This window comes from Lagopus leucura, unplaced genomic scaffold (assembly GCF_019238085.1).
Source record: "Lagopus leucura isolate 7727_CA_CO unplaced genomic scaffold, USGS_WTPT01 Super-Scaffold_100001, whole genome shotgun sequence".
In the NCBI taxonomy this organism is placed as follows: domain Eukaryota; kingdom Metazoa; phylum Chordata; class Aves; order Galliformes; family Phasianidae; genus Lagopus; species Lagopus leucura.
This window is the reverse complement of record NW_024962262.1, coordinates 101,240,873-101,267,495: the sequence shown is the minus strand read 5'-3', so window position 1 is coordinate 101,267,495 and position 26,623 is coordinate 101,240,873. Positions and strand designations below refer to the sequence as shown.

Below are 26,623 nucleotides of genomic sequence, written 5' to 3'. Positions count from 1 at the left end.
AGTATGACAAGTTGGAAGGGGGCCACAAGGGTCATTGAGTCCACTCCCTGCCTCCACACAGAACCTATCCTAATTCAATTCAAACCCAGTGTCTGAGAATAAGCACTCTCAGCTTCAGCAGTCTGGGGCCATGGACAACCTGTTACAGGGCCCCACCACCTTCTGGTGAAGACCATTTTCTAACCCCCAACCTGACCTCCCATGATGCAGCGCCATGCCATTCCCTCTAGTGCTGTTGCTGCCACCTGACAGCAGAGCTCAGCCTTGCCCCTCTGCTCCCCTCACGAGGAGCTGTATGCTTCTGTGAGATTCAGAGTCAACTTGCTGTTAACCAGAATTCCCAGACCCCTTCCAGTGGGGCTGCACTCCACCTTCTCTTCCCCTGATAGGATAGATCCAAGGTTGTTTCATCCCAGGTGCAGAATACAGCATTTGCTCATGTTACCTTTACTTGGTTGGTGATTTCCCAGCCTTCCAATTTGTCAAGAACAAGTATTTACAAATGTGCTATTTGAAATGTACTAGGCAGCATGTTCTTGAAAACAATATTGTCCCTAAGGTGCTGTCCAGTGATGTAAATGCAGCTTAGACCACTGTGACCAACAGTCAGTACTGGTAATTCATAGGCTTTCCCATACACTCCTACAATGAGCCTCTGTGGCTGTATTCTTGTTTTCTGTCTAAATGGGATAAAACTTGTCAGACTTCGTGATACAAGTGGTAACATGATGTAGCAAGGGCCGGCATATAGAGAGAGAGGGCTGTGCTTGACCATTTTGGATGCAGATAATGTATAACTATTCTGCATTTCCCCAAACTGAGAGAGAAGTGGGCTCTCCCTGGTGTGAAATTCTGTTATTTTCACCTTATGAAGGAAGGCACACGAATGTATCATTTTAGCCTTCTAGTACATATGCCTGTTGCCCATGGGAACGCTGGGGTCTTTGGGAAGGGCTGAGAGCAAAGAAGGGCTCCCAGCCGCCACAGGCTGGGAGAGCAAACTACGGCTGTGAGAGCTGTGTTGGGTTTTGCCTCTGTGCCTTGGTTACAAACCAGGTAGGAATGTAGCTGGAGAGGGTGTGAGCAGAGCGGATAGGAAATAGGAAGAGCAGTCCATCCCTTCCGTTTCTACCTACCTCTCCCAGCCTGGCCTTTCCCCACCCCTCTAGTTATTTATTAACTACAGCCCAGGAAGTGTTTTGCAAATGGTGAAAACCAAGCCCTCTGCCTGGGGCCTGCTTTTTGCCTAGCCTGGAGCTACCACCTTTAAAGTGCCCAGAAACAAACAGAGCTCAGTCAGGATCCTGCCTTTGTGCATCAGACGGGTGAGTCACGGGACACACGGCAAACCCATCAGCTGCTCCTTCCTGAGCCTTGATACCGACTGCCATGATCACCCAGCTATGGCAGCAGAGCACAAGTCCACCTCTGCTACTTCCAATCCTGCTTTATTTCTTCTTGTAGGACCCCCTGGTTTAGGGGTGTGGTAGTTCCTCCAACAGCTGCTGTTAACCCCCCATCAGTGGGGATCTGCGTGTCAAGACCCCGATGCCATCCTGTGGGTGAGTGCTCTGTGTGTTAGTTAAGGCAAGAAAACAGAACTGGGGGAGGGAAACAAAGATACTGGCAGTAGGAACTGGGCACACATGGGAAAAATATACCTTAAGCTTGAGGTACTGGAGGACTAGAGTTTCAGTGTTTTTGTTACTGCTGTTACCATTGCTCCTCCTCACTATGATAATGAGCGAACAGTTTGTGATGCCCAGCTCACTGCAATTACTCTGCGAGCTGTGAAGCTGGAGCATTTAAAAATGTTTTTGTACAGAGGGTTGTCAGGTGGATGACCTTTTTAATCCTACCAATTTGTGATTGCTACAATTTTAATTCTTCTTTATGGAAGAGCAAGGCATGCAGTCTTTACCATCAGTATAAATGGGCATTCTGTTTTGAGGACTGCAGTGGTATGGAGTAAAGAAATGCAGTTTGCACTAGTCTGAATAGAACCTCCTTGTCAGGTGGTCACACAACCTGACAGAGGATCTAGCCTCGGCAGGTTATAGGATGATGGTCCATATGCCCATTCCCTAGGACCAGATGGCCTTCACTGCTATGTACTTCTGGGAAGAGCTGCAAGACTGCCTGTCTCAGTGCTGAGAACTAGAAATAGCAAATGCAGTGCTGATTTTCAAAAAGAGTTCAAAATAAAAGCCTCCAAATGTGAAGAAAGCGCAGACCATTACAGTTGATATCTGGGCAAGAGGTAGCAGAGAAGGCAACGTCTGTGACATCAAAGAAGGAGTCAGCATCTGCTTTTGTAAAGGCAAATCTTGTGTTGTAAAAAAGCCTGCAGATTTTGATCAACTTAACAAGTTTGTGGACAAGAGAGACCTGGTTTTCCAAAAGAGAATTTGACAAGGTTGCCTCATGAAAGGGTTTAAGACAAATTCCTAACATAAAAGAGAAGGTGGCATTTTTCTTTAGTGAATAACTTGAAAAAATAGGGAAAGGAAAGTAGGAATATGTACTTTTTATAGTAAGTTGAAGGTATCATTAATGTCATGATAAGGGTCTGACCTGAACTATGTGCTGCTCAGTATATTTCCAAAAGACCTATAAATAAAGCTTGAATATTGAGATGAGAAAATTAACTGTTTTTAGAAAGTTATTCAGGAAAATGGGAAGCTGACTCAATAGTTGCAGAAAGACTTTATGATAATGGATGAGCAGGCAATTGATCAGGAGATGAAATTCAATATAGGCATATGTAAAATGATATTCTTAGGATCATCAAATGGTTTGGGTTGGAAGGGATCTTAAAGATCATCTAGTGCCAGTCTTCTCTGTTGTGGACAGGGTTGCCACTCACTAGCTCCACTTGCCCAGGGCCCTATCCAACATGGCCTTGAATGCTTGCAGAAGTAGGGCATCCACAGCTTCTCTGGGCAACATATTCCAGTGCCCTCAGTAAAAAATTCACACTAACATCTAACCTGAATCTACTATATTTTAGTTTAAAACCATAATCTCTTGTCCTATTACCACAGACCCCAATAAAAGGTCCCTCTTTCTCTTTCCTGTAGGCCCTTTTTAGGTACCGTAAGGCCACTGTAAAGTCTTCCAGGAGCTTTCTCTTCTCCAGGTTGAATGATCCCAAATCTCTCAGACTCTCTTTCCAGGAGAGGTGCACCAGTCCTCTGATCATCCTTGCGGCCTTCCTCTGGACTTACTCCTGCAGGTTAATGTCCTTTTGGTGCTGAGGGTCACAGAGCTGAACTCAGTACTGCAGGGGGTGTCTCATGAGAGTGGAGTCTCATGGAGAGGGAATAATAATCATCTCCTCTCTGCTGGCCATATTTCTTTTGATACAGCCCAGGATATGGTTGGCTTACTGGGCTGCAAGTGCCAGAATTTCATCCACTAGCACTCCCAAGTCATGTTCTATTCTCAGTGCTGTATTTGTGCTCGGGATTGCTTGGACTCAAGTGCACTTGGCCTTGTTGAACTTCATGGAACTCTCACAGGCCTCCCTCTTAAGCCTGCCAAGGTCTCCCTGGATAGCGACACATCGGAGGTTCCCCATTCCCTACAATGATCAACAAACATCTCACAGCTTGGTGCTGTTGGCAAAGTTGCTGGGCATGCACTCAATCCCACTGTCCATATCAGCAACAAAGATGTTAACAGTGTTAACCCCAATACTAATCTCTGAGGAATACCATTCGTCACCTGTCTCTATCTGGACATTGTGCCATTGACCAGAACTCTTTGAATGTGATCATCTAGGTGAATCTTTATTCAGCGAGTAGTCCTTCCATCAAATCCATGTCTTTCCAGTATAGAGACAAGGATCTTGTGTGGGACAGTGTCAAAGCCATTGTAAAAGGCTCCCGTGTTTGTCAGGCACAGTGTGCTCTTGTGGAGAAAAATAACTCAGAATTTACACATGAAACAGTTGTGAGCTAATGGTAACCTCTCTGGAGTGAGATTGTGACAGCATACAAGTCCATGTGCATGTTAGCTTAATGTTCAGTTTTGGTGAGCAAATAGCAGAAATTATCATCATGTCTCTGTCTGTATCTCATCTTTAACGCTGTTCATTTCTGAGTCATCCTTTGCCCTCTTCTCCAAAACAATACAACAGAGTTAGACACACCTCAAAGAGGGACAACAGAGATGATTTGGTCTAGGATAGCTTTGTATGGAGACCATCTAAATAGGGTTGGAGTCTTCAGCCTGGGAAACAGGTGAGGAAGGATACAGAATTTAGAGGTTTCTAAAATCATGAGCAGGTGGAGTGAACATCAATCAGGTGATGACTGATTTTTCTTTCTACAGCAATGAAGTATTATTAAAAATGTGCAAGCAATATAAGCAAACCAAAGGAGGTAGTTTACCAGTGAAACTCCTTGACAAAAGATGCTAAATTTCTTACAGATTTGACAATTGACTAAACTAACTTCAAACAGAGACTTAAAGAGTACAGGGAGGAAAAAAACCTCTGTGCATAAATTCTTCTGCTTTTCCTTTGTCAGCCATTTCAACCTCTAGATGGCCTAGTCCAACCCTCTGCTCACAGCTCTAAACCACCATAGTTGAGGTTGCTTAGGGCTTTTTTCAGGTTAGTTCTTGCACATCTCTGGGAGAAATTCCCCAGTCTCTCTGGGAATACTGAGGCAATTGCTGAACCTCCCTTGCTGTGTGTATAATCTGAATTTCTTTGCTGCAAGCTACGTTTCTTATTTCTTTTCCTTTCGCTGTGTTCCATGGAGAAGAATCACCTCTAAACACCCTGGTCCCCTGTTAGATAGTGTCAGACTGCTATTAAATTCTTTAGCAAGCAACTTTTCTCCAGACTGAACAAACCTAGCTCTCATTTTCTGTGGTGAACCCAAGCTCCTCATTGCCCTGGTGGCCTAGTGCTGGGTTGTGCCCAATTTCTCAGTGTCCTTTTTTACACCAGTTCAGATGGAGGTGCCTTTTAATTACTTACTTTGTTTATCCTGTCTTCTAATCTTGTTCCAGTGCTAGCTGTGGCTTTTCTCCATGAAGAATTTGCAAGATGAGGTTCTACTATCTGGTGGCACTTAAAGCCAAACAACACCATAAGAGTAGTCTCTTTGCTGAAATCTTCTGACCTGTTAATTATGTTGTGATAGTATTTTAGAGTCTCGATTATAATTTTGTGGTACATGCTTCCATATGACATCATGTGAAAAAACTTGAAAACTGTGGGGAGTTGGCTGGGCAGGCAGGTGCTGCTCAGGGGCTGGTAGGCTGGTGGTGAGCAATTGCTTGTGCATCGCTTGTTCTGTCTATATATTTTATCATTATCATAGCTATTGTTCTTTCTTCCTCTTCATTTTTTTTGTTTTAGTGAATAGTTTTGTAGTTTTTATCTCAGCCAATGAGTGCTACTTTTCTTTTTTCTTTTTTCTTTCCCCCCCTCCCCCCCCCCCCAGTTCTCTCTCCTATCCCCCTGGAAGGGGTGGGTGCAAGTGAATAGCTGTGTGGTGCTTAGTTAGCTGCCCATGTAAACCTCAGCAGTCCTTTTGGCACTCAACATGAGGCTCAAAGAGTTAAATTAGCAGCAGATTTGACCAGAGCATATTAAAACAGAGTTGTGGTTGTTGTGGTAGTTACTCTGCTAATTTTTTTATTATTTGCAGAGCTCTTTCAGAGCCTTTTCTTGGAACTGTATTATTTAGCACCATACTTGCTATTTATTTTCCTCATTTTGGTGTTTACTGTCACTAAGAGTTGGATTAAGTTTGTCATTTTGTTGTACTGTGTGATCTTGGTTTATGATATGATAAAATTGCTGGTTGGAAAACTGATCTTGTGTTTGTGCTCAGCATTACAATCATCTCTGTGCCTAGGGAACCAGATGTTGGAGAATATTAGTAATGACACTCTTTGCTTTGTCTCCTCTGGGAGGTAGGCTATGGGGGAGACAAGGGAGGATACTTTCCACCTTTTCCTCAGCCTCCCTTTCTCTTTCACTTTCTCATGCCTCCGCCTCCCACAACAGGCCCTGATGTTGCTCCAAGCACTGTGACAGGCCCTACAATTGCTCCAGTCTTTGTGACGGACCCTGTGGTTGCTCTAACCCTTCTGATGGGCCCTGTGGTTGCCCCAAACTCTTGCAACAGGCCCTGTGGAATTAGCTTTCCTCCTCAGATCGTTGCCACTGTTTTGTTCTTAGGCCTGTCTCCCTGCCTTCTCCCTTTTTCCCCTTTCCCAGGGTGTGGTTCCATGGGTTTCCCTACCCCATTAGTCACAGAACTGGGCTGAACCATCCTGTAAACCGTTGACAATATCCTTTCAAGTAAGATCTGCTATGTTACCCAGACAAATGGACCACCATGGAGGAAGGTATCCAGTGCCTGATAAATTAGCTGTGCTGGAGATTATGCGTAATGTTTACTTGGATGGTAATCAGTTATCCCATGATCCAGATGATATGAGGTGCCCTCAATCTATTTGACAGAGATCTGTATGGAGTGCACCACCATCATATGCCACCACCTTAACAGCAATGACCTGGAAAAATAACAAAAAAAAAATAGCGAATGAAGTGTCTAGCCTACTTCAACAATATGAGGAAAATCTGTCTTTCTCCCTACACACCTGTATCAGCTGTAGAAAAGCAGGTTCAGCAGCTCAAAGAAAAAGTATAAGTTTTCTCCCCAGTCTATACAAACCAGTATCTCAGCTATTAGAAGTCAGCGTTCCTGTGCTCGAGTGAGTGAATACAGTGACACCACACTGTCACCTGGTGGTTTTACTGTGTGACCATGGATAAGATATGAGGCAGTGGAATGGAAAACCTACTTTGATCCTTAGGCATGGATATGTGAGTTGCAAGGAAGAACAATTAAAAAAAATGGTTCTTCCAGAAAAATGGCTGCTCCAGTTTCCAAATGGCAAAATGTTCCTAGATAGACAGATAGTCTGATCTTATTTCTGACATTGACAGTGAACCCTCTGGTTCTCATACATGAGAACTGAGTAATGAATACAGTAATCAGAATCAGAGGTGCCCTGCCTCCAGCCAAGTGGAGGAAAGGGACAATGAGTTTTACTGGACTGTGTGAATTTGACAGCCTAGCACATTAGAACTACAAGAGTGTAAGGCTCTAATGGACACCAGTGCACAGAGTAATGTCATCAAGTTATAAAGGGGCAGATCTTCTGTATTTCTGGAGCGACAGAGGTATCCCTTTTCATACTGTTTCTCACAGTATCCTTTTGGACAAAATGTCCACCATATGGCTAGACAAAAACATAGTGTGATGGGTGAGCAACTGGCTGATGAGTTGGGCCCAAAAGGTCATAGTAAATAGGGTCACATCAGGCTGGTGGCTGGTTGCTAGCAGGGTTCCACAGGGTCCATTTTAAGGCCAGTTCTCTTTAATATTTTCAAAAATTACTTGGATGTAGGACAAGAAGGTGTTTTGAGCAAGTTTGTTAATCATACTCAATTGGGAGGAGCAGGTGACTCCATGGAGAAGCTTTGCAAAAAGTTTTAGACAAGTTAGAGGACTGGGCAATCACCAACCGCATGAATTTTAGCATGAGCAAACACCAGATTCTGCACCTGGAAAGGGGTAATTCCAGCTATACATACAGACTGGGGGATAAGATATTGAAGAGCAGCTCAGATGAAAGAAATCTGGGGATTTTGGTCAGCAACAAGTTGAATATGAGTCAAAAGTATGCCCAGGCAGCCAGGAAAGCTAACTGTATCCTGGGTTGAATCAAGCATAGCATTGCTTGCTGGTCAAGATAAATTATTTTCCTACTCTACACTGCACTGATACTGCCTCTTAGATCATTGTGTTCAGTTTTGAGTGCCACAGTACAAAAAGGACATGAAACTATTAGTGTGTCCAAAGGAAGGCTTACAAAGATAGTGGAGAGTCTAGAGGGGAAGATTCATGAAGAGTGGCTGAAGTCCCTGGGTTTGTTCAGCCAAAAGAAGAGGAGACTGAGGGGAGACCTCATCGTGGCCTACAGCTCCTCATGAGGATTTCCTCTCTCTGATGACAAGTGATAGAACCTAAGGGAATGTCATGAAGCTGCAAAGGGTTCTGTATGGCTATCAGGAAAGGTTCTTCACTGGAGGGTGGCTGGGCCCCAAAACAGGCTTCCCAGGGAAGTGGTCACAGTCCTGAGTTTGCTGGAGTTCAAGAAGCATCTGGACAATGCTTTCAGAGATGTGGTTTTGTGTGGAGTCAGGAGTTGGACTCCATGATCCTCATGGGTCCTTTCCAACTTGAGATATTCTACAGTTTGATATATAGTAAACTACCTGAGAGTGAAAAGCAACGTGCCTTGTTCACTGATGGGTTCTACTGTACTCTGGGACAGCGTTAGAGGTAGAAGGCTGCTGTATAGAGTCCTACATGATTGAGCTGCAGAAGCTACTGAAGGTGACTTGAGGCAATTTGCAGAAGTGAAGGCCATCCAACTAGCTTTAAATACTACTGAAGAAAGAAGTGGCCAGCACTGTATCTCTGCATTGACTCCTGGGTGATGGCAAATGCACTATGGGAGTGTTTGCAACAATGGAAGCAGAACTGATGCAGTTATGATTATGGAAAGATATTGCTGCTTGGGTAGATAACATGGTTGTAAAGGAACGTCCCTTAGATGCCCACATACCCAAGAACTGTGCCACTGATGATCATCAAAACAACCAGCAGATGGATCAGGTCTCTAGGACTGAAGTGGCTTAGGTAGATATTGACTGCAACATAAGGGCGAATTATTTCTAGCTCTGTAGGCTGATGATACTTCTGGCCATCAAGGAAGAGATGCATTATGTAGATGGACTTGGGATCAAGGGGTTGACTTGACCATGGATGCTATTGCACAGGTTATCCATGAATATGAAAGGTGTTAGAATTAAACAAGCCAAAGAGATAAAACCTCTTTGGTATGCAGAACAATGGCTGAAATATAAATAAGGGGGGGCCTGGCAGACTCACTGTATCACACTCACACAGACCTGCAAGTGCAGTGTGCTCACAATGGTGGAAGCACCCACCGAACGACTGGAAACATACCCATGTCCTGTGCCACTGTGTAAAACCATCCAGAGTTGATTTTCCCTTCATAGCATCTGGTGTAATTCTGTGTTTTCGTTTAGGAGAAAAACACTTGATAACACCCCAGTGTTTTTAGTTGGTGCTGAGCAGTGCTACACAGAGCCAAAGACATTTCAGCTTCTCAGCTTCTTATACTGTCCTGCCAGCAAAGGGAGCTGAGGGGGCACGAGAATCTGGGAGGGAACAGGACCAGGACAGCTGACCTAATCTAGCCAAAGGGATATTCCATACCATATGACTTCATGACATAAAGTTGAAAGTGGTAGGGAAATGGCCAGGCAGAACCTGCTTGGGGAGGTTGACTGGCTGAGCATCAGTTGGCAGGTAGTCAGGTTGCTTGTGCATCACTTGTTTTGTATGTATATATTGTTATTATCGTAACTATTATCCTTTTTTTCCTCTTTCTGTTTTAGTGAATAGTTTTTATCTCAACCCACAAGTTCTATTTTTTTTTTTTCTTCCAATTTTCTCCCTCATCCCACGGGAGCACGGAGTAAACAAATGACTGTGTGTTTCTGAGCTTATGGAGGTATTGTATGATCTTTGTGTAAAATTCGTTTCATTGAGTCTCTGTGCCTTTGAAGTTTCCTTATTTTAATATCAGTTTTAAGTCAGTACAGCTGGATTCTGCAGCTTACCACATCCCAGCTTATCATCTGTGTGAAACTGGAAGTATTTCAAAGGAGGCTGTTTTTGGTGCCTGATCTGTCTTTCTAGCAATGAAGTTTAGTTTCTCTGTTCGTGTCTCCTGTACTTCCCTTTGGTGTTAGTTTCTGTATGTCTTGGCCATTGTGAACAGCCTGTTCAGTTCTTTGTAAGATTTGTGGTATGTAGGGAAGTCTGCAACTGCTGCTACTTGAAATGAGCAAATCTCTTTTTTTTTCCTTCTAAAACAACACACATCTCAGCTACTCTGTGTGGTAGAAGAAAGAGTCATGCTCCTTCGCCAGCTGGATTGCCTTCTGTGGCTTTTACTTTGCTCTCATTCTTTCATGATAACTGCAGACTTTAAAATGTGCTATGGAAGAGGATAGTCATGTGCTTTAGCTGTGGAGAAGTAGAAATAGTTTTCTTACTTTTAATCTGGATGTGTGGATTTACAGCTTTGACCTCACAGGTGCTGTGTGGGCCCACCATAGGCTGTAGCTGATGGTTCTGCTCTCTGCCTGTTGTTCTGGGTGCTCCAACATGTCTCCCAGCCCTTTTGAGCTTCTTCTAGTTGTACCCTCCAGGTAGGCTGTGTTCAAGATGCAAGTGCTCTGCTTAGAATGCTAGCCTATGCCTCTTAAAATCTGCAGACCTGGCTTTACTCAGATTCCCTCTGTGGCTGCTTATAGCACATGGGATATTTACCTGCCTAGTGGGGTCGTGGATGTTTCATCTACACGGCTGAGGGCAGCCCCACAGAGCAAGATGCATGTCTGGTGGTCATAACACATAGGGTGCTTTATTGCTGAACGCGTACCAGCAGCATGTGCTGCCTGTTTTACCCTTGCAGATGTGTGGGTGACCCTAGGTAGCTGTGGTCCCCTTAGTACCACTGCAAGGACTTTGGAGTGGAGAGCCCTTGTGTTTCTTACTGACCTCATGAGAAAGAAGGGGAACAAAGGTCTTGCAGAACTGAAATTTGTGACCACAGCTGGGTCCCAAGAAGCTCTTGTAGAGTCAAACCTGATGTGAAAAAAAACAAAAAAAAAAACAAAAAAAAAACCAAGGGCCTGAGAATAACAAGGGGGCTGGGGAGGAAAGACACAAAAGGAGAAGCAGAAGTGTGTGCAAAGCAGTTTGGGGCTGAGGAGCTGATGGTTCAGAGCACTTCCTGTTCCTGGAGCCGCGTGTGCTCAGCTGCGCACCAGGTTGCTCCTGCCTGTGCTCTACAGCACAGAGGGCCAGGAGATCAAGGCACACACCCAGAAACAGAGTGATGGAGAGGCACTGAATGGACTAACAGTAGACTTCAGGAGAGATACATGGCCAGCTCCCAAGAGAAGCAGAAACAACTTAGTGCCGGTTGCTCCATTGCTGATCTCCGACTTCCCTTTTCTCAACAGTGCAAAGAGACTTTTCCTCTGTATTTTTTGAGTTGCTTTGGTGATAACCACTTGACCTCCCCTTCATTTTCCCCTTCACAATGGTGAGGTAAGAGGGTCTGACACGTTTGTGCGTGTGTGTGGATGTGTGGGTGTAGGCAGGGGAACCAGCAAAATAGGGCAGCTCGGAGGGGATCACAGTGGTAGCTGTATCTCAACTGAAATCCTTCACAGGCTTGGGAAGGTAGTGGTTAATAAGGGTATTCATGCTATTGCTGGCTATCACCTGCATGGATATCCCTAAGGAGGATGACTGGAAGCCATTCTTCACTGTACAATAGTGGTGCCTGGCATTTTTTTCGTTTACTTGTTTCTGTTTTCATCTCCTTTTCTAGGTGGTTTCATCGTGACCTGAGTGGGCTGGAAGCTGAAGCCTTACTGAAGGGACGAGGTGTCCATGGGAGCTTCCTAGCCAGACCCAGTCGAAAGAATCAAGGGGATTTTTCCCTTTCTGTTAGGTAGGTAACCTGGACTTTGACTGCTGTCTTTCCAAGGTTACATATGCAAAATGCAAAATCTTCATTTGTCCTGCGGTCTCTTCTTCAACTGTCCTTATTCCTCTGACTTCTTTCCAAGCTGTAAAAGGACCTGAGCTGCCCAGTAACTTCTAGACACTCCCTTAACTTTCATCAGGAGCTTCTTTTTCCAGTCATCTCCTTCCACTGGGATGGTTTGCTGCAGTTCCATGGGAGAAGGTGATGCAGGCGGTGGCTCCAAATTTTCTGGTTTTTATTCAACTGCCTCACCAGACTGCTCTGTGCCTCATCCCTCAGGGTTGGTGATCAGGTAACCCACATCCGTATCCAGAATACTGGGGATTTCTATGACCTATATGGAGGAGAGAAGTTTGCCACACTTTCAGAACTGGTGGAGTACTACACGCAGCAGCAGGGCTCACTGCAAGATAAAGATGGAACCATCATTGACTTGCGATATCCTCTCAACTGCTCTGATCCCACTACAGAGAGGTATGGAGAAAACCAAGCATTGGTATGTCTGTGATGACATGTTTCATGCCCTTCTCTCTACCTGGCCCACATCTCTAGAGAAAACCTTGCAAAATGCATCTCCTGGTTCCCTCATCCTCCTGTGTTTCCACAGGGACAGCCATCCTCAGCAATAGCTGAACGTAACTTGACATGAGAGCAGACTTGATGGGGATCTATTTATACTTTTGATGTCTTGTTGCCTTTGTGATTTATATACTGTTCATAAAAAGCAGGGGTTGTGGTGTTAGTTATGTATCCGCAGTGGTAGGTGGGGGTGACTTGGTGCGTGGGAGCCCTCAGCCTTGCCCCAGACCTGCTCCTTTGGGCCTAGCTGACTCGTGGCAGAGTGGGGCCCACATTCACCTGCTATTCCCAGCCTGTTGAGTCTCCTTCCTGTCCCCACTTTGCATATGTCTCTGACACAAAGTTCCTAAATCAAATCAGGTGGTTTTGCCCTTGCATCGAGCCTTCAGGCTTGCTGACGCAGCTTGGAGGGTGTCATGCTGTGCTCTGGGGCGGGGACAGACGGCTTCATGGGGAGCAAACAGGTCCTCCTCATGCACCTGGGGACAGAGAACTGCAATGCTGGATGAGAAGCAGCTGAGTGCACCATGTGTTACTGCTGTGTCCTGGCTGTCCGCTCCACTCAAGGCCGTTGGGCTGTGGCCCTACTGCTTCCTCCCTTCCTCCTGCGGTTGGAAACTTCTCCCCCCAGCTCTTACGAAAGCTCCTCTCACTCTCTCCCCAAGTGATTTTCCATCACGTGGGTTTGAAGAGCTAGGCTGTGCTGGGGGAGGGAAGGGGGGAACAGGACACATTAACTCCTTCCTACCTGTGCAGGATTGGCCCGCAGACCCCTTTCTTGATCAAGAGGGCAGTCAGCTGTTCCCAAGGGCAAATGTTGGCTGGACACTTATTTGGGAAGAGGTTCAGAAATTAATAACTGCCATGCAATGGAAGTCCCCAGCTACTTCTTGCAGAGAATGGGATGAAGATCAGTAGAAATTAAAGCTAGCCCCAATTAGCTGAGGATGGTAACTGTATGTGACATCTCAAAAGGATTCTTAGATGATGTGTAGAAGAATGTGTTGTGCTGAGCAGAGCAGGGGTGAATGAATGCCCTGTCTGTTTCTGTTACTGTGGAATGGGATCCTGCACTAGATTTTAATTCTTGGGGATAGCGGAGGAGCTGCAGCAATTCAAGGTCCATCAATAAATACCACTGCTGCCCCAGACCTCCACCACCATTAATTACTCAATTGTCAGCAAAACTGCTGCTATGGATCTACCCACACTCAGCATCTGCCTGGCCTTTACTGCAATGTGTGCAGTGATGTGTGGAGCATATCTGGTGCTTATTGCAGTACCTGAAGTGAGCAGAGCAGGAAGAGGCATTACAAGTCAGCCTGATGCAAGAGCTACCTGCTTTTGAAATGCTACTCACCAGGGAGATGGCCAAAATGGCAGTGGCTGCAGTTGCTGAGAGCTCCATGACACAGGACAGAGCTGCATGAACACAGCCCATGCTGGTATGACAGATTCAAAGCCCCTGAACACACGGCCCAGTGCATGGCTTCAGCTGCAGATGAAGCTGTTCCATTGACAGATGGGCCTTTTTGAGCCAGTCCCATCCTTGCTTGAGAGGGCCCAAATCTGCTCTCTGATATCCAAGTGGGAAGCACATAGGCACTGGGGTTGTGGTGGCTCCTGGTCTCAGGTATGTCCAGATCCAGCAGAGCTTCCACAAGCAAAGTGGTACTGGAAGGAGTGGGATGATTCAGAACATCTCACAGCATCTCAATTTACTACAATTTGCATGTGTTTCCCTACTTACCAGCTCAGTAATGCCCCCAGTACCTTCTGGAATGGTCCCCATGTCTAGTCTGATTGCTGTAGTGTGATGTGTTCGTAGAGTGGGAATTATCCTTTGACTGAAAAGACAGCTGAGTTTCAGAAAACAGGATTGTTACTAGAATTCCAAGAAAAGGATCTTTCCCTTGGTTAGTTCTTTAATGGGTCTGAACTCAGTAAAGCCATCTGAGTGCTACTAAATCTGATGGGATTGTTTCTCACTGGGGGCTTCGTTCTGTTTTCTTTAGTGTTTGAATTTCCAAAGCACCCTGTAGCAGTAAGGCTAGAATCCCAATGATGCTTAAAGATACTGAAACCCACAAGTACCCTACCTGAACTGATCTGAAAGCCAGTAATCATGGCTTACCTGTGCTTTCGTGTATAACACAGCTGTATCAAACTTGGTGCTTTCCCGCTGTAATTTCTGTTCCTTGGTCCATTCTAGCTCCACTCATCCCTTGCCCTTTCCTTTTCTTGGCAGCTGTCTAACTGCTGTGCCACGTACTTTTCCCAAGATCTTGCTTCTCCGTTGGTATCCCTTCTTTCCTCCTTCCTCTATTTCTCCCCTCATCTTTCTTCATCCCCCTTTCTCTCCTTCCCCAGTGTTGCTGTCTGGCATGTATCAGCTCACTGGCATCCACTTACTTGCATCTCCACCTCTTCTGACCTTCTCTTATTTTTTCAGATGGTACCATGGGCATCTGTCAGGTGCTGCAGCTGAATCACTTCTCCAGGCCAAGGCCACCCCATGGACCTTCTTGGTGCGGGAGAGCCTCAGCAAACCTGGAGATTTTGTCTTGTCTGTCCTGACTGACCAACCTAAACCTGGGTCTGATGCTCCACCAGCTGGAGCAACCAGTGCCTCTGGGGCCCGTCTCAAAGTCACCCACATCAAAATCATGTGTGAGGTGAGCAGGTGGGAGAGCAAAAGGAGAAGGGAGTATGTGTTTCTACCTATCTCTGCTATCTTTTCAAAAGCCCTGTCATCTTGATGATCAGTGTTTATGAATTTGGATCAAAGTGCTGTCACCTTGCAGGTTCCTTATGTTCTCATGTAGGACTGGGTGACCACTGGCAGTGCTGGGCGCTCAGACATGGAAGGAAGCAGGATGAGGTGTGTGTGAGAGCTCCAGCAAAGGGAGTTGAGTGAAAGAGGAGGATTCACAATCTAATGATGAGTTTATCAACAGACTTAAAAGCTCTTGGCAGAGTTGGAGGTATCAGCAAGGTCTTCAGACTTATTCTGGAGGATGTTGCACCTCTCTGTAACAAGCACTCTCTCTTTCATATGAAGCTATACAAGAAACGGAGGGAGATTTCAAGGCCAGAAAGCAATAGGCCTTGAGTGAGAATTGAAGGCAATATTTCCTCCAGGCTTCCATCCACTAAGGAGTCAGCTCACCATGAACTCGGTACTGTCAAGCTACCTTTTGATGACTTTTTTCTAGATGGCACAAAGTGGTTGCTACGACATCGAACCTCAGATTGCTCTTTTTTCCTGAGCATTATCAGCTGTGCTTGCAGAAATGTTATGGGATGTAACATGTTCTTTCTCCATTTAGAATGGACGTTACACAGTCGGAGGTACTGAAAAGTTTGACAGTTTGGCAGATCTTGTAGAGCATTTCAAGAAGACTGGGATTGAAGAGGTGTCTGGCTCTTTTGTATACTTGAAGCAGGTAAATTCTGTTTCTTCTGTTTCTCAAGGATCCTTCATAGGGATTCGCTGTTTGTTTGTGTTCTGTCACTCCTTGTTTTCCACAAAGGAGACTTTGACCTCCAGTAGCATCTCTCTCTCATGCCAACCTGTTGTATTTTCCCATCCCCAGCCCTACTATGCTACAAGGGTGAATGCTGCTGACATTGAGAATAGAGTGCATGAACTGAACAAGAAGAGTTTATCTGAGGAAACATCAAAGGCTGGATTCTGGGAGGAATTTGATGTAAGAAACAGTGGGGGGATTTACTCTGTCTTTCTGGGGAGTTCCTGTGCACCATTTAATTATCCATCCCTGATTTCTTTTTGGAAGTTTCTTAGGCAATCTTGTAAATTAATATCAATTTGTCTCTGAAATGTCTGTTTAGATCTCAGGAGTAAGCATTATCTTTAAGTTAATTTATCTTTAAGAACCCAGTGAGGTAGAAATGTACTTTTTTCATGGATAGAACTAGTTGCTAAAACAGTGAGAGCATGAACCTTGGACTTTTCAAGCTAGTTAACTTTTTACATCTCTACTCCTTGACAAGCATGCCCACGTATCCCTAGAGTTACCACTGCTCCTCTGACCATCTACTCTGTTATTGTGATCTTGCTTTTTCCTGCTTTTAGAGCCTGCAAAAACAGGAAGCCAAACAACTATTTGATCGTCATGAGGGCCAGAGACCTGAAAACAAGAGCAAGAATCGATACAAGAACATCTTGCCTTGTGAGTCTATTTCCTCTACTGTAAAAAGAGCAAAAAGATGGAGACAGGTAATGAAGAGGTGTCCCAGTTATCTCTGGCCCTGCCTCAGCCAATTCTGTCCTCCAGATTGGATTAAAAAGTCTGCAGCATAGAAGATTTAAAAGCTGATAAAAGGTCACAACCTTTTCATGCTCCTGAAGGAGGGAAGGAGGGAGGAAAGCATTAGACTAGCTTAAGGGACGGTCTGTCATGGGAAGCGGGAACTGGAAGCACACACTAAAATTGCTCTGACCCCAGAGAAGAAGTAGTGAAAATGTGGGGCATGCTGTGTACACTGAGTAACATGAATGAGGTGGCAGTCAGCGAGGGAGGTTTGTGTGGCTGGGCACAGTGTGTCTCACTGCTCTGTTTATTCTTGACTGCGCACCTAGTTGATCACTCTAGAGTCATCCTCCAAGGAAGGGACCCAAATATCCCTGGATCTGACTATATCAATGCCAACTATGTAAAGGTGAGATTTTTGAAAGATGGCTGTATGCCCTAAGTGGGAGAGAGGACTGCCAGTTCCTGCAGCATCCTTGATCCTTCCCTTTCCACAGAACAATCTGATCAGTCCAGATGAGTGCCCCAAGACCTACATCGCCAGCCAGGGTTGTCTGGATACCACTGTCAATGACTTCTGGCAAATGGTGTGGCAGGAGAACACACATATTATTGTTATGACCACACGGGAGGTAGAAAAAGGACGGGTAAGAAGGTGTCTTGAAACTGCCCTTTTTTCCCCCTTCAGTCATAGCTGTTTTCTTTCTCCCTCTTGCCTTCTGCCTGTCTCCACTTTACCTCTTGTCCACGCAGAATAAATGTGTGCCCTACTGGCCAGAGGCAGGCAGCACAAAAGAATATGGTCCTTACCTCGTGGAGAATGTTGGGGAGCACGACGCATTGGAATACAAACTCCGGCATCTCTGTGTGTGTCCAATAAATGATGTGAGTGTGCTTGGTCGGGGACTGTTCTGGAACCCGTGGGTCTAACAGTCACTGTATGTTTAAGGCTGGGAACTACTGGGTGCTGTGGTTGCATTGTTCCATCTGTTTTGGGCTGGGACCACTGGTGACATCACCAAGGAGTGCTCTTAAGTCTTTGGCTTAAGAGCCAGCTCTCCCCAGGACAGTGGCCAGGGAGAGGACTGGGTTGCAGTTTTACCAGTAAGATGTTTTTATTCTCAGAGTGAGGCTGCGCGTGAGATCTGGCAGTACCAGTACCTGAGCTGGCCTGATCATGGTGTTCCCAGTGAGCCTGGAGGAGTGCTGAGTTTCCTTGATCAAATAAACCAGAAGCAGGAGAGCATTCCAGATGCGGGGCCTATTCTGGTGCATTGCAGGTTGGTACAAAGGCTGAGGTTTAAATCACTCTCCATCTCTTTCATAGGGCAGGGTGTAAAGTCTTTGTCCTGCTGCACTAGCTGTTCCTTAGGACTTGAACCCATTGACAATTCTTACTCCTTTTTGATGTCCCCAAACCAAACTCTACTGCCTGTTGAATCCTTGATTATTTTGTGGCAGTGATGAACAGCTGCTACAGTGCTGCATCCTTCCCCAGAAGCAGCTGCATATTGTTTCAGGACCATGATGGCTGGGTGGATGTAGGTATAACTATGCAGGCAGCTCTGATCTCTGCTTGTCCTCTCCCTGCAGTGCTGGGATTGGCCGCACTGGGACTATCATCGTCATTGATATGATAGTGGAAACAATCTCCACCAAGGGTAAGAGGACCTCATTGTGTCTTGAAGTAAACTGGCCCACGCAATAAGGCTTAATGCCAGCAGCAGAAGGTCTCAGTGGAGGAGAGCCTGCCACAGCCATGATAAAGTTGTGCTATCCTTGGTCTACGGCAGCTGCTGATTCTCTGAACTGTACCCACTTACTGTGACTTTCACCTTCCCTGAGCCTGAGCTCTTCCTCCAGGGCCAGGCTTGAAAGATCCTGAGCAGGAAGAAGGGATGGGAGGTCCTCGCAGGGGTAGGGGTGAAGGGAGGTGAAAACTCCTTGAATGAGCTCCACTGTGACTGCTTTTGGCAGAGAAGTGGGAGAGAGGGGTCAGCAAATACATCCAAAGTTTTTCTGGTACCCCTTTGTAGGGCTAGACTGTGACATTGACATCCAGAAGACCATCCAGATGGTAAGGGCCCAACGCTCAGGGATGGTGCAGACAGAAGCCCAGTACAAGTTCATCTACATGGCCATCTGCCAGTTCATAGAGACAACAAAGAAAAAGCTGGAGGTTATCCAGGTGAGAAAATGGGCTTTCCTATCCTGGGAATTGAGGCTGTGTGTAGTGTCAGCCCTGAGTCCAGGTGCTCTATTTCCTAAATGTTAAGTTAGCTTTGGAACCTACATAGACTCTGACAATGAACCAAGATTTGAGACTTCTCCCCAGCACTATAAAATTCAGGAGACAATAGCAGCAGCTCAAGTACCACCTCCTCTGAACCACTATACAGCAGTTTTAATGCAACCATTTCAACATCATTCTATATAACTTCCCTAAGTGTGGTTTAGTTACAAGCTGAATCTAAACCAAGCAGATTTTGCTCTCTACCTTTGTCTTTCCCATCCTGGTTTTGTAGTTGTCTCCCAAACCTCTGTCAAAAGGGTTTTCTCTTACTTGCATGCTGATACTGGCGTGCTTTCTCTTTCTAGCCTCTGACAACATTCACTACCTGCTGCTGTTTCACTGTTTAGCCAGCGCATGACAGTGAGGTTTGTTGGTGCCTCCAGAAATGTGTTGCCTTTCTAGTCCCTTCTGTACAAGGATGCAAGCATTTTCCTGCTGCTCACCTCTGCACCACCTGTGGGCAGTGCACAGGGCATGTGAACTTAACAATCCACCAACCTCTACTGAGATCCTAGCATGATACGGGCACGATTAAACAGCCCCGATTCTTCCATTATGCCTCCTCTCATTATGCTTCTCCCAGACCCCATTCTTCTCAGCTTGAATTTTCTCTCCTGTAGTCTCAGAAAAACAAGCAAAGTGAGTCAGAGTATGGGAACATTACCTACCCCCCTGCAGCGAAGAATTTGCATGCCAAGGTCTCACGAAAATCCTCCAAGTAAGTGCTGGCATAAGCCTGAGGCTAATCTATGTTTGCTTCTGGCAGTGCTCTTTCTACCTGCTGGCTTGGCTAGGCTTTTCCTTCTGCTCACTTTTTCCTGTTTTTTCCTGGACTTCCAGGCAGAAGGAGACAATTTATGAAAATTTGGGTAAAAAGGAAGAGAAGGTACGGAAACAGTTGTCCTCGGAGAAGAAACTGAAAAGCTCACTGAAGAAGAAATAAGCACAGATTGCAGGTAGCCCCAAGGGAGTTTCAACATGGAGTGCAGGATGGGAGCTCACATCCATGCTGGCCAGTCTCACATTTCAGTCTCTTGGACAGTAGGCCTTCCTCATCTCTTCCACGCCATCTTTCAGAACTCTGAACCAGGCTGCTTTCTAGCTAGCTGACCGACTTCAGCGTCCCTTGCCTGTACAAGCCTGTGACAACTCCCACTGCCCTTCATCATTCATTAACAGGAAAAATCACACCACTTCTTTCCCTTGATCCTCGTGCACTGGCACCCAAACTCACTGCTGCTTCAGCAGTTCCTCTTTTTGAGGAGTTAAGGAAGAGCTTTACAGTGACTACATCTCTCTCTGCTTCTTTGAGTTTAGCCTGTTTAGCATTCCCTGAGAAATCATCTTTTAAAATCTTTAATTTCTGGCCTATTTCAGCTTAGCTCCTCTGCTGTTCAACAGGAAACTTCCCCTTTTCTTTATCCTGTCCCTCTACACAATAACCTTTTCTTTTCCATCCTACAATTGAATGCTGTAAATATGCCAGAATTTGGTGTGACATTCATTTTATCTTCTGTTTGTAAATAAAGGTGTACTTGTTTGAATGCTGACCCAAGTCTTTTGCACTGCTTGCAATCAAATAACAGCTCAGCTCCCCTTTCCCCTGTGCAAAATAACCTCTTTTTTAGGCACCACACACAGTATAAATTTTGAGATTTTTAATTTTTACAAATGTTTGAAAGAATCACTGAGCACACAGTGATAAATATTCCAGCAGTTGATAGGCACCCAATGAATGGTATTTTCCTGAATTCAGTATTGGGATCCAAATTTATTACAAAAAGGTTTTGTGCTGATGGCAGCAGAACTCCCTCACTTGACCAAAAATAAAAAACAGGTCTGATTTTACCTTACAGATATCTAAGATTGATGAAGATCAGAGATGAATTACTACATCCACGTAGGTTAGTTTTATCACTAAGTCCCCTTGCTCCCTCCCCAGATTTAACTGGTGAGGTGAAGAAGGAATTATAGCTGTGATGTGGTAGAACCCAATCCTACAGCTGGGTCACTACAGATGGAGCCGGGGCATGGAAACCAAATCTGGTTACAGGTGTAACAATTTCAAAGTGAGGTCAAACAAAGCTAATGTGCAGGAAATTCCAAGCTCCTCACTCCCATCTTCTGCTGGTCAGCGCTGGCGGTTCTAGAAGGCTTCAGTTCTTTCATTTCTTCCCTTGTTTGAGTAGAAGACTGTCACTGCGAGGGAGACAGAAGTGAGTAATCAGCCCAGAAAGCACAGGCAAAGCTGAGCCAGACCCTTACTACTGACTTGGGAGCATGAAGTGTCACACTCCAACAATGTGGACTTCAAGTCCTCTGAAGACCTTTTTTTGAACCCCCTTAAGCCTGCTGGGACAAATAAGGTAGAATCTGGCCAAACAGGCACAAAGGTGATCAGAGATAGCATAGAAAATAAACCAGCTCTTGTTTCTTTTCTTGATTCTAAGCTTTTAGCCAGACACTACTAACTCAACTGGCTCTGCTCTGTCTCTTCCAGTTAACACTGGACAAATGAGGCTAAAACCATAAAATTCTGTCTGGCTCTGAAAGTGGAGAGTGAGGTTTTCTAACATGGACTGGAAAGCTTTTGGAGAGTGACGAGAACATCTTTTCAAGAGATCATTACACCAAATCAACATAATATACTACAACCATCTAAGTGCCTCCATAGAGCCCTGTTTTAACAGCAGGATGTCCAATACAGGTGGGATAGATTAGAGGACAGTCCTCAGATTATTATTCCTGTCTTCCCCATGCAAGGTTCCAAGACACACGCACATCTCCCACTTGACGTAGATGTTTGTATGGCCCCTGCAAGGAAAGGCTTCAAACTTCATATCACAAATGGGAACTGAGGTAGCAACAAAATGAACTGGTAGCCAGAAATGCCCAAGAAAAGCAACACCCAGGCCAAATACCAACACATCAATGTCCTTGTTCCAAATACTAACAAAAGGATCAAAATAAAGTCGAGCGTCCTACCTTCCTCTGTGCCAGGAGATGTTGTAGTGGGGTGAAGAGGAAAGAGAAAACAAAAGAGAAAATCATTGGATTGAGAAAAAAATAATTTATTTTTGCAGTAAGCAAGAGTGCACTCTACTTAATTGTGTTCTCTTGCATTAGGATCTCAGAGGAAAGATCCTGAGAGAGCTCCTGAAAAGACTAGTTTCACAAGGAAGGTGTGGGTAAATTGCCCCCCAGCAGCCACCTGTCCTCTTACCTGGTAAAGCCCTCATCCTGCAGGTTCAGTACCAAGTTATCTGCTGTGAGATACACACGGTTTTGTGAGCCAGCAATCTGAAAAAGAAATCCGTTATAGAGATCGTATGGAAAAAAGCTTAAATACACAAGGAAGGACAGCATTAATAATCACTCTCTCCCTCAAGATACAGCTCTCTTGCTTGTATACACTTAAAATCCTAGTTAAATGAATACAGTTTTCAAAGCAAACTATGTAATGTCCTTTCTTCCCATCCCAGTGCCGTCAGACTTTTAAAAAGCAGTGATCATTCTGTCTCCTTGTCAGACAGACCTTTGATCCCATGCCTATCTGTCCCCTCTTTGCAGTGTGCAGCAAGCCAGGGGCTTGTGGTGGCTGCAGCTGAGGGAGGGTGATGAGATCTGATTTGGATCTGGCCTTGTCATATGAAGGGCATAAACTCCTAGCCTTGCATATAATGGCCGATCACTGCTAACTAAATCTTTAGATCTGTTTGATCAAAAAAAGAGCAGAGCTGGGAGAAAGATCAGGACAGGGCAGGTCACATTCGCCTTAAATTCATCATACGGCCACCGGGCTAGAAGGAGAGAGCAACTGCAGAAGAAACATGGAAGTTCCCTGCTCTCCTACTCACCGTTTTTGAGATGTTCTGAGCAGCTCGTATCTTACGTAGTTTGATGTAGCCTGGATTCCTGCTCAGAGCTTCACCGAGGTGCAGGGTACGGTTATGGAAAAAAACCTGGTAATGAAACTCGCTGCCTTCAATTAATTCCTCCTAAGGAATTCACACAAATATATGAACACGTATCAGCAAATTCTCAAAGGGAAAAAAAAACAAAACACTGCTACACCACTAATTTGGGCCTCTAGGCAAGCACATTTTTACGTTTCCAAATGTAAAAATTCCAAAAAGTACAATGTTATTGCCCCACACAGCAAACAGTAATTACATCTTACAACAGGGAGCAAAGGCTCGCGGTGTCTTCTGCCCTGATCTGTATCCTCAGACAAGTAACTGCATTTAATCCTCACTCCAACAAACTGCAGGGAAAAACAAACCCGAGACCTACTTGATGCTATCATCTCCTCAAAGTCTGATAAAAATGAATCCATGCAACAAATTCCAAGGCCTGTCAAGCTCACAAGCCACATCCCACAAAACACCCCAAAGCAGGATATCATCTTAGCAGCTGTAGCTTCTCCTTCAGCCTGAACAATCTTCTGCTTCTGCTCCTGCTTGGCCTTCTCCACCAGGAACTGTGCACGCTGTGCCTCCTGCTGAGCTGCAGAGAGAATGGACAAAAGCACTCAAAGCAGATCCCATCTCTTGAATCCTCTGCCACGACTCTATGGCTGAGGCCTGGGAAACTCATGCTTCTGTAAGAACTGACAGTAATTCTAGGGCCACATCCACAAAAAAGAAATGCATAATTTTGCCGTTGTTTTTTTTTAATAAAACCACAACCTCTAAGTATAATAATGGCAAGTACTACTTCCCATAGGAAGTAGTAGGGAAGTTCCCATTCATGACCCATTCCACTAGCTATGGCCCAAAGTTTTCTGCTAATACTTGGAATAATCTAGTTAGCTCCACTACTAAGGAAGCTGGGGCCTGTAACCCTGAAGTTGTATCAACGCAAAAATATTGACACGCTAGCTCAGATTGGCTTCCTTGCTTATTAATACAATAAAAAGGGAAAAGCAACCCACCCTTTCAAGGCATAAACTGCACTCACCCACTTGCTTGGCCTCCACGGCCGCTGTGTATTCACGACTGAAACTCAGCTCTGTGATAGCCACATCATCCAGGATGAGGCTGAAATCCTTGGCTCTCTCTGTGAGTTCTCGCCTAATGAGCAGAGACACCTGAAACACAAGCACAGCAACAGCACTTCACACAGGCTGCTTCTCACTTGCTGTGCACTACAATACTGAAGCACAACTGCTCTTCAGTTCAACCACAGCACGCCAGAGAGACAATACCTAAAACAAAGCTTGAACATTAATGCCTGTCCTCTGAATCTATCACCACTAACTCACTCTCCATATTCAGAGCTATATGTGTAGCATTTCAAAACTTAATTACAGCTATTTATAATTCCTTAACAATGCTACACAATTAGCACTAGAAAAAACCCCAACTTATTGAAGTTTTTTTTTTTTAATTTTTTTTACCTTCCACATCCTATCATACGTAGTTCCACAGTTGCCATGTTTGTTTTGGAGTAAGTATTTTCTCCTGCACTTTGAATTTTCCACCGTTTGGAATCTGAGTTTTTCCTCAACCCTTCATTGAGTGAATCGCAAGCACATAACTTACAAGGAGTCACTTTCTTTCCTTCTGAATCTAAATGCTCCATATTTAGATTCAGAAGATTCATACATAGATTCATACATATCACTTTACAGTAAAGACTGCTAAACACAATTTAACTCACTTGGTTCAGAAGTCTCACAGTTACCCCACGGTCCTCTGCTTCTGATAAACCTAAACAATGCACAGATACTGCTTCTTTGCTGCCACACCCTCCTTTTCTATTCATTCATGTTATACAAGATCTAACACATTAAGCTGTCTCCCCAGTGCACACCAGGCAGCTTTTTATGTCTTTCATAACCCCGATGTTCCTGTTACTGACCAATTCCTAAAATAAAACCTGGACATTTATTTCTGTTATTTGCTTTTTTTTCCTGTCATGGATTCGAAACAAGTTAAAGATACTTTGCATTTTCTCTTCAGCAGTCTCATGCAGGAACTTCTCCAAAGCATTTTAAAAGAAAATCAGCAACTCCACTCTCCCTCATTTAGGATAAGTGGCAGATCACAGAATCACCGAGTTTGGAAAAGGCCTCCAGGATCATCCAGTCCAACCACCCACCTATCGCCAATAGTTCTCACTAAACCATGTCCCTCAACACAACATCCAAACGTTCCTTGAACACCTCCAGGGTCGGTGACTCCACCACATCCCTGGGCAGCCCATTCCAGTGCCTGACCACTCTTTCAGAGAAAGAGTATTTCCTAACATCCAGCTTAAATCTCCTCTGACACAGCTTGAAGCCATTCCCTCTGGTCCTATCACCAGTTACATGAGAGAAGAGGCCAACCCCCAGCTCCCTACAACCTCCCTTCAGGTAGTTACAGAGAGCAATGAGGTCTTCCCTGAGCCTCCTCTTCCCCAAAATACTCTCAGAATCCATAGAGCTCAAATTATTAAAACATAAACTTACAGGTAAAGGCTTTTAAAAGTTAGTAATTTTTATAATTTTGCAACCCCTCCAGGTTCCCCCCTAACCTTTCTCTAAACAGAAATATTTACAATATTCTGTAACATCTATCACCAAACACTTACCACTTTGTTAACTTCTGACCTGCTTCTCATTTCAGCTCCACTCAAACTGTTCAGTTTGTTTTGACATCTCCCTTGATACCCACAAAAGGTCAGACAATCATTTTAAGACAGATCCAGTGCTACATGCTCACTATGATTTACATTAGCTCTTCCTCCTCCATTATTACATTACGTTTTGCATTCTACAAATCATGAAACCAACACTCCTCTCAAAAGCTGTCAGTACAGCTTCGGCAACTGTATCAGAATCAAACCACAAGCAGAACACAGTTCATACCCTTTCTGCCAGCAGATATGCATCTTCCACCCCTTTTAATGTTCCCCATGTGCACAATTTAAATGTCCTTTGCAATCTGAGCAGAAGCTCCCTCAGGAAGGGTCACCTGGGCTCTCTGTGTGATGAGCTGCGAGGCATTGAATTTGGCCACCACGCTCTTGAGCACCTCGTTGACGATGGAGGGCAGGACCCGCTCCTCGTAGTCCAGGCCCAGGCGCTGGTACATGCTGGGCAGCTCTGCAGCATTGGGGCGGGTGAGGACGCGCAGTGAGATGTTCACCATCTGCAGGTCTGAAGGGAGAGACGTGAGCGGGGCCGGCTCCAGCTCTCCCACCCAACAGGCCCTACCGGGATCCGCTCTTACCTTTGGAGCCTGTGGGGGAGGAAATTTTCCGCGGCCGGGCACGGATATCATAGATGATGGGGTACTGGAACCAGGGAATCCTGCGAAGGATCGGGACGCCTACATCAGGGGAGGCCGCACGGGCACCCGGACTGGGAGGAGGGGGGTAGGTCCTACCTGAAGTGCAACCCCTCAGCAAGGATAGTGTCCTGCTGCACGCCGCCAATGCGGTTGAAGAAGATGGCCCGCTGCCCGCCTTCCACTGAGAGAAGAAACGGCGCGGTCAGCGAGAGTGGGGGGGTGCGGGGGGGGCACGGAAAAACGGGGCGCGAGCCCGGAGAGCACTCACCAATGAAAACGGACTCGCGGACTCCATAGGCCAGGGCGCCGGCGCCCAGCAGCAGCTTGAGGGCGGTGCCGACGCCACGCGGCCCAGCCGGCAGCCGCCCCGCCAGGTCCTTCAGGCTCTGGGCCATGGCCGCGCCGTGCCGCGCGCCCCGCCGGGAAGGACACCGGAAGCTGCCGCTGCCTTCCGCCGCGCTCCGGAAGTGGTCCCACGGGGAGGGAGGGGAAGGGTGCCATCTTGG

The 26,623-nt window shown here is 45.5% G+C and overlaps 2 protein-coding genes across 4 annotated transcripts; one reads left to right on the top strand and one right to left on the bottom strand.

Moving 5' to 3' along the window:
• The first annotated feature begins 1,195 nt into the window (after positions 1–1,195).
• PTPN6 (protein tyrosine phosphatase non-receptor type 6) lies at positions 1,196–20,390 on the top strand. Of its 2 annotated transcripts, XM_042866983.1 has the most exons (16): positions 1,196–1,325; positions 1,465–1,562; positions 11,536–11,658; positions 11,974–12,168; positions 14,726–14,948; positions 15,603–15,719; positions 15,870–15,983; positions 16,370–16,466; positions 16,877–16,956; positions 17,045–17,194; positions 17,301–17,432; positions 17,673–17,827; positions 18,141–18,208; positions 18,584–18,735; positions 19,461–19,558; positions 19,681–20,390. In XM_042866983.1, exons 2-16 carry the CDS (start codon positions 1,549–1,551, stop codon positions 19,781–19,783), a joined length of 1,821 nt encoding a protein of 606 aa, XP_042722917.1. In that variant the 5' UTR covers positions 1,196–1,325; positions 1,465–1,548; the 3' UTR covers positions 19,784–20,390. The 2 variants fall into 2 exon arrangements, with proteins under 2 accessions (XP_042722917.1, XP_042722919.1); XM_042866985.1 differs by lacking the exons at positions 1,196–1,325; positions 1,465–1,562 and adding an exon at positions 10,788–11,249.
• Positions 20,391–20,483: 93 nt separating this feature from the next.
• On the bottom strand, positions 20,484–26,512 carry PHB2 (prohibitin 2). 2 transcript variants are annotated; one of them, XM_042866986.1, is made up of 10 exons: positions 26,386–26,512; positions 26,214–26,298; positions 26,058–26,137; positions 25,800–25,984; positions 23,800–23,929; positions 23,243–23,346; positions 22,698–22,775; positions 22,064–22,140; positions 21,826–21,831; positions 20,484–21,039 (listed from the first exon to the last, which is right to left on the bottom strand). In XM_042866986.1, exons 1-10 carry the CDS (start codon positions 26,510–26,512, stop codon positions 21,006–21,008), a joined length of 906 nt encoding a protein of 301 aa, XP_042722920.1. In that variant the 3' UTR covers positions 20,484–21,005. The 2 variants fall into 2 exon arrangements, with proteins under 2 accessions (XP_042722920.1, XP_042722921.1); XM_042866987.1 differs by lacking the exons at positions 20,484–21,039; positions 21,826–21,831 and having other exon boundaries at positions 22,060–22,140.
• Between the last annotated feature and the right edge of the window lie 111 nt (positions 26,513–26,623).

Coding starts and splice junctions, on each gene's coding strand:
- PTPN6 (XM_042866983.1), top strand. Junction 14,949..15,602: donor ACATCAAAATCATGTGTGAG/GTGAGCAGGTGG, acceptor TTCTCCATTTAG/AATGGACGTTACACAGTCGG. Junction 17,828..18,140: donor CCTATTCTGGTGCATTGCAG/GTTGGTACAAAG, acceptor CTCTCCCTGCAG/TGCTGGGATTGGCCGCACTG.
- PHB2 (XM_042866986.1), bottom strand. CDS start 26,512: ATGGCCCAGAGCCTGAAGGACCTGGCGGGGCGGCTGCCGGCTGGGCCG. Junction 26,138..26,213: donor GCTGAGGGGTTGCACTTCAG/GTAGGACCTACC, acceptor GATCCTTCGCAG/GATTCCCTGGTTCCAGTACC. Junction 22,776..23,242: donor AAGCTACAGCTGCTAAGATG/ATATCCTGCTTT, acceptor CGTACCCTGCAC/CTCGGTGAAGCTCTGAGCAG.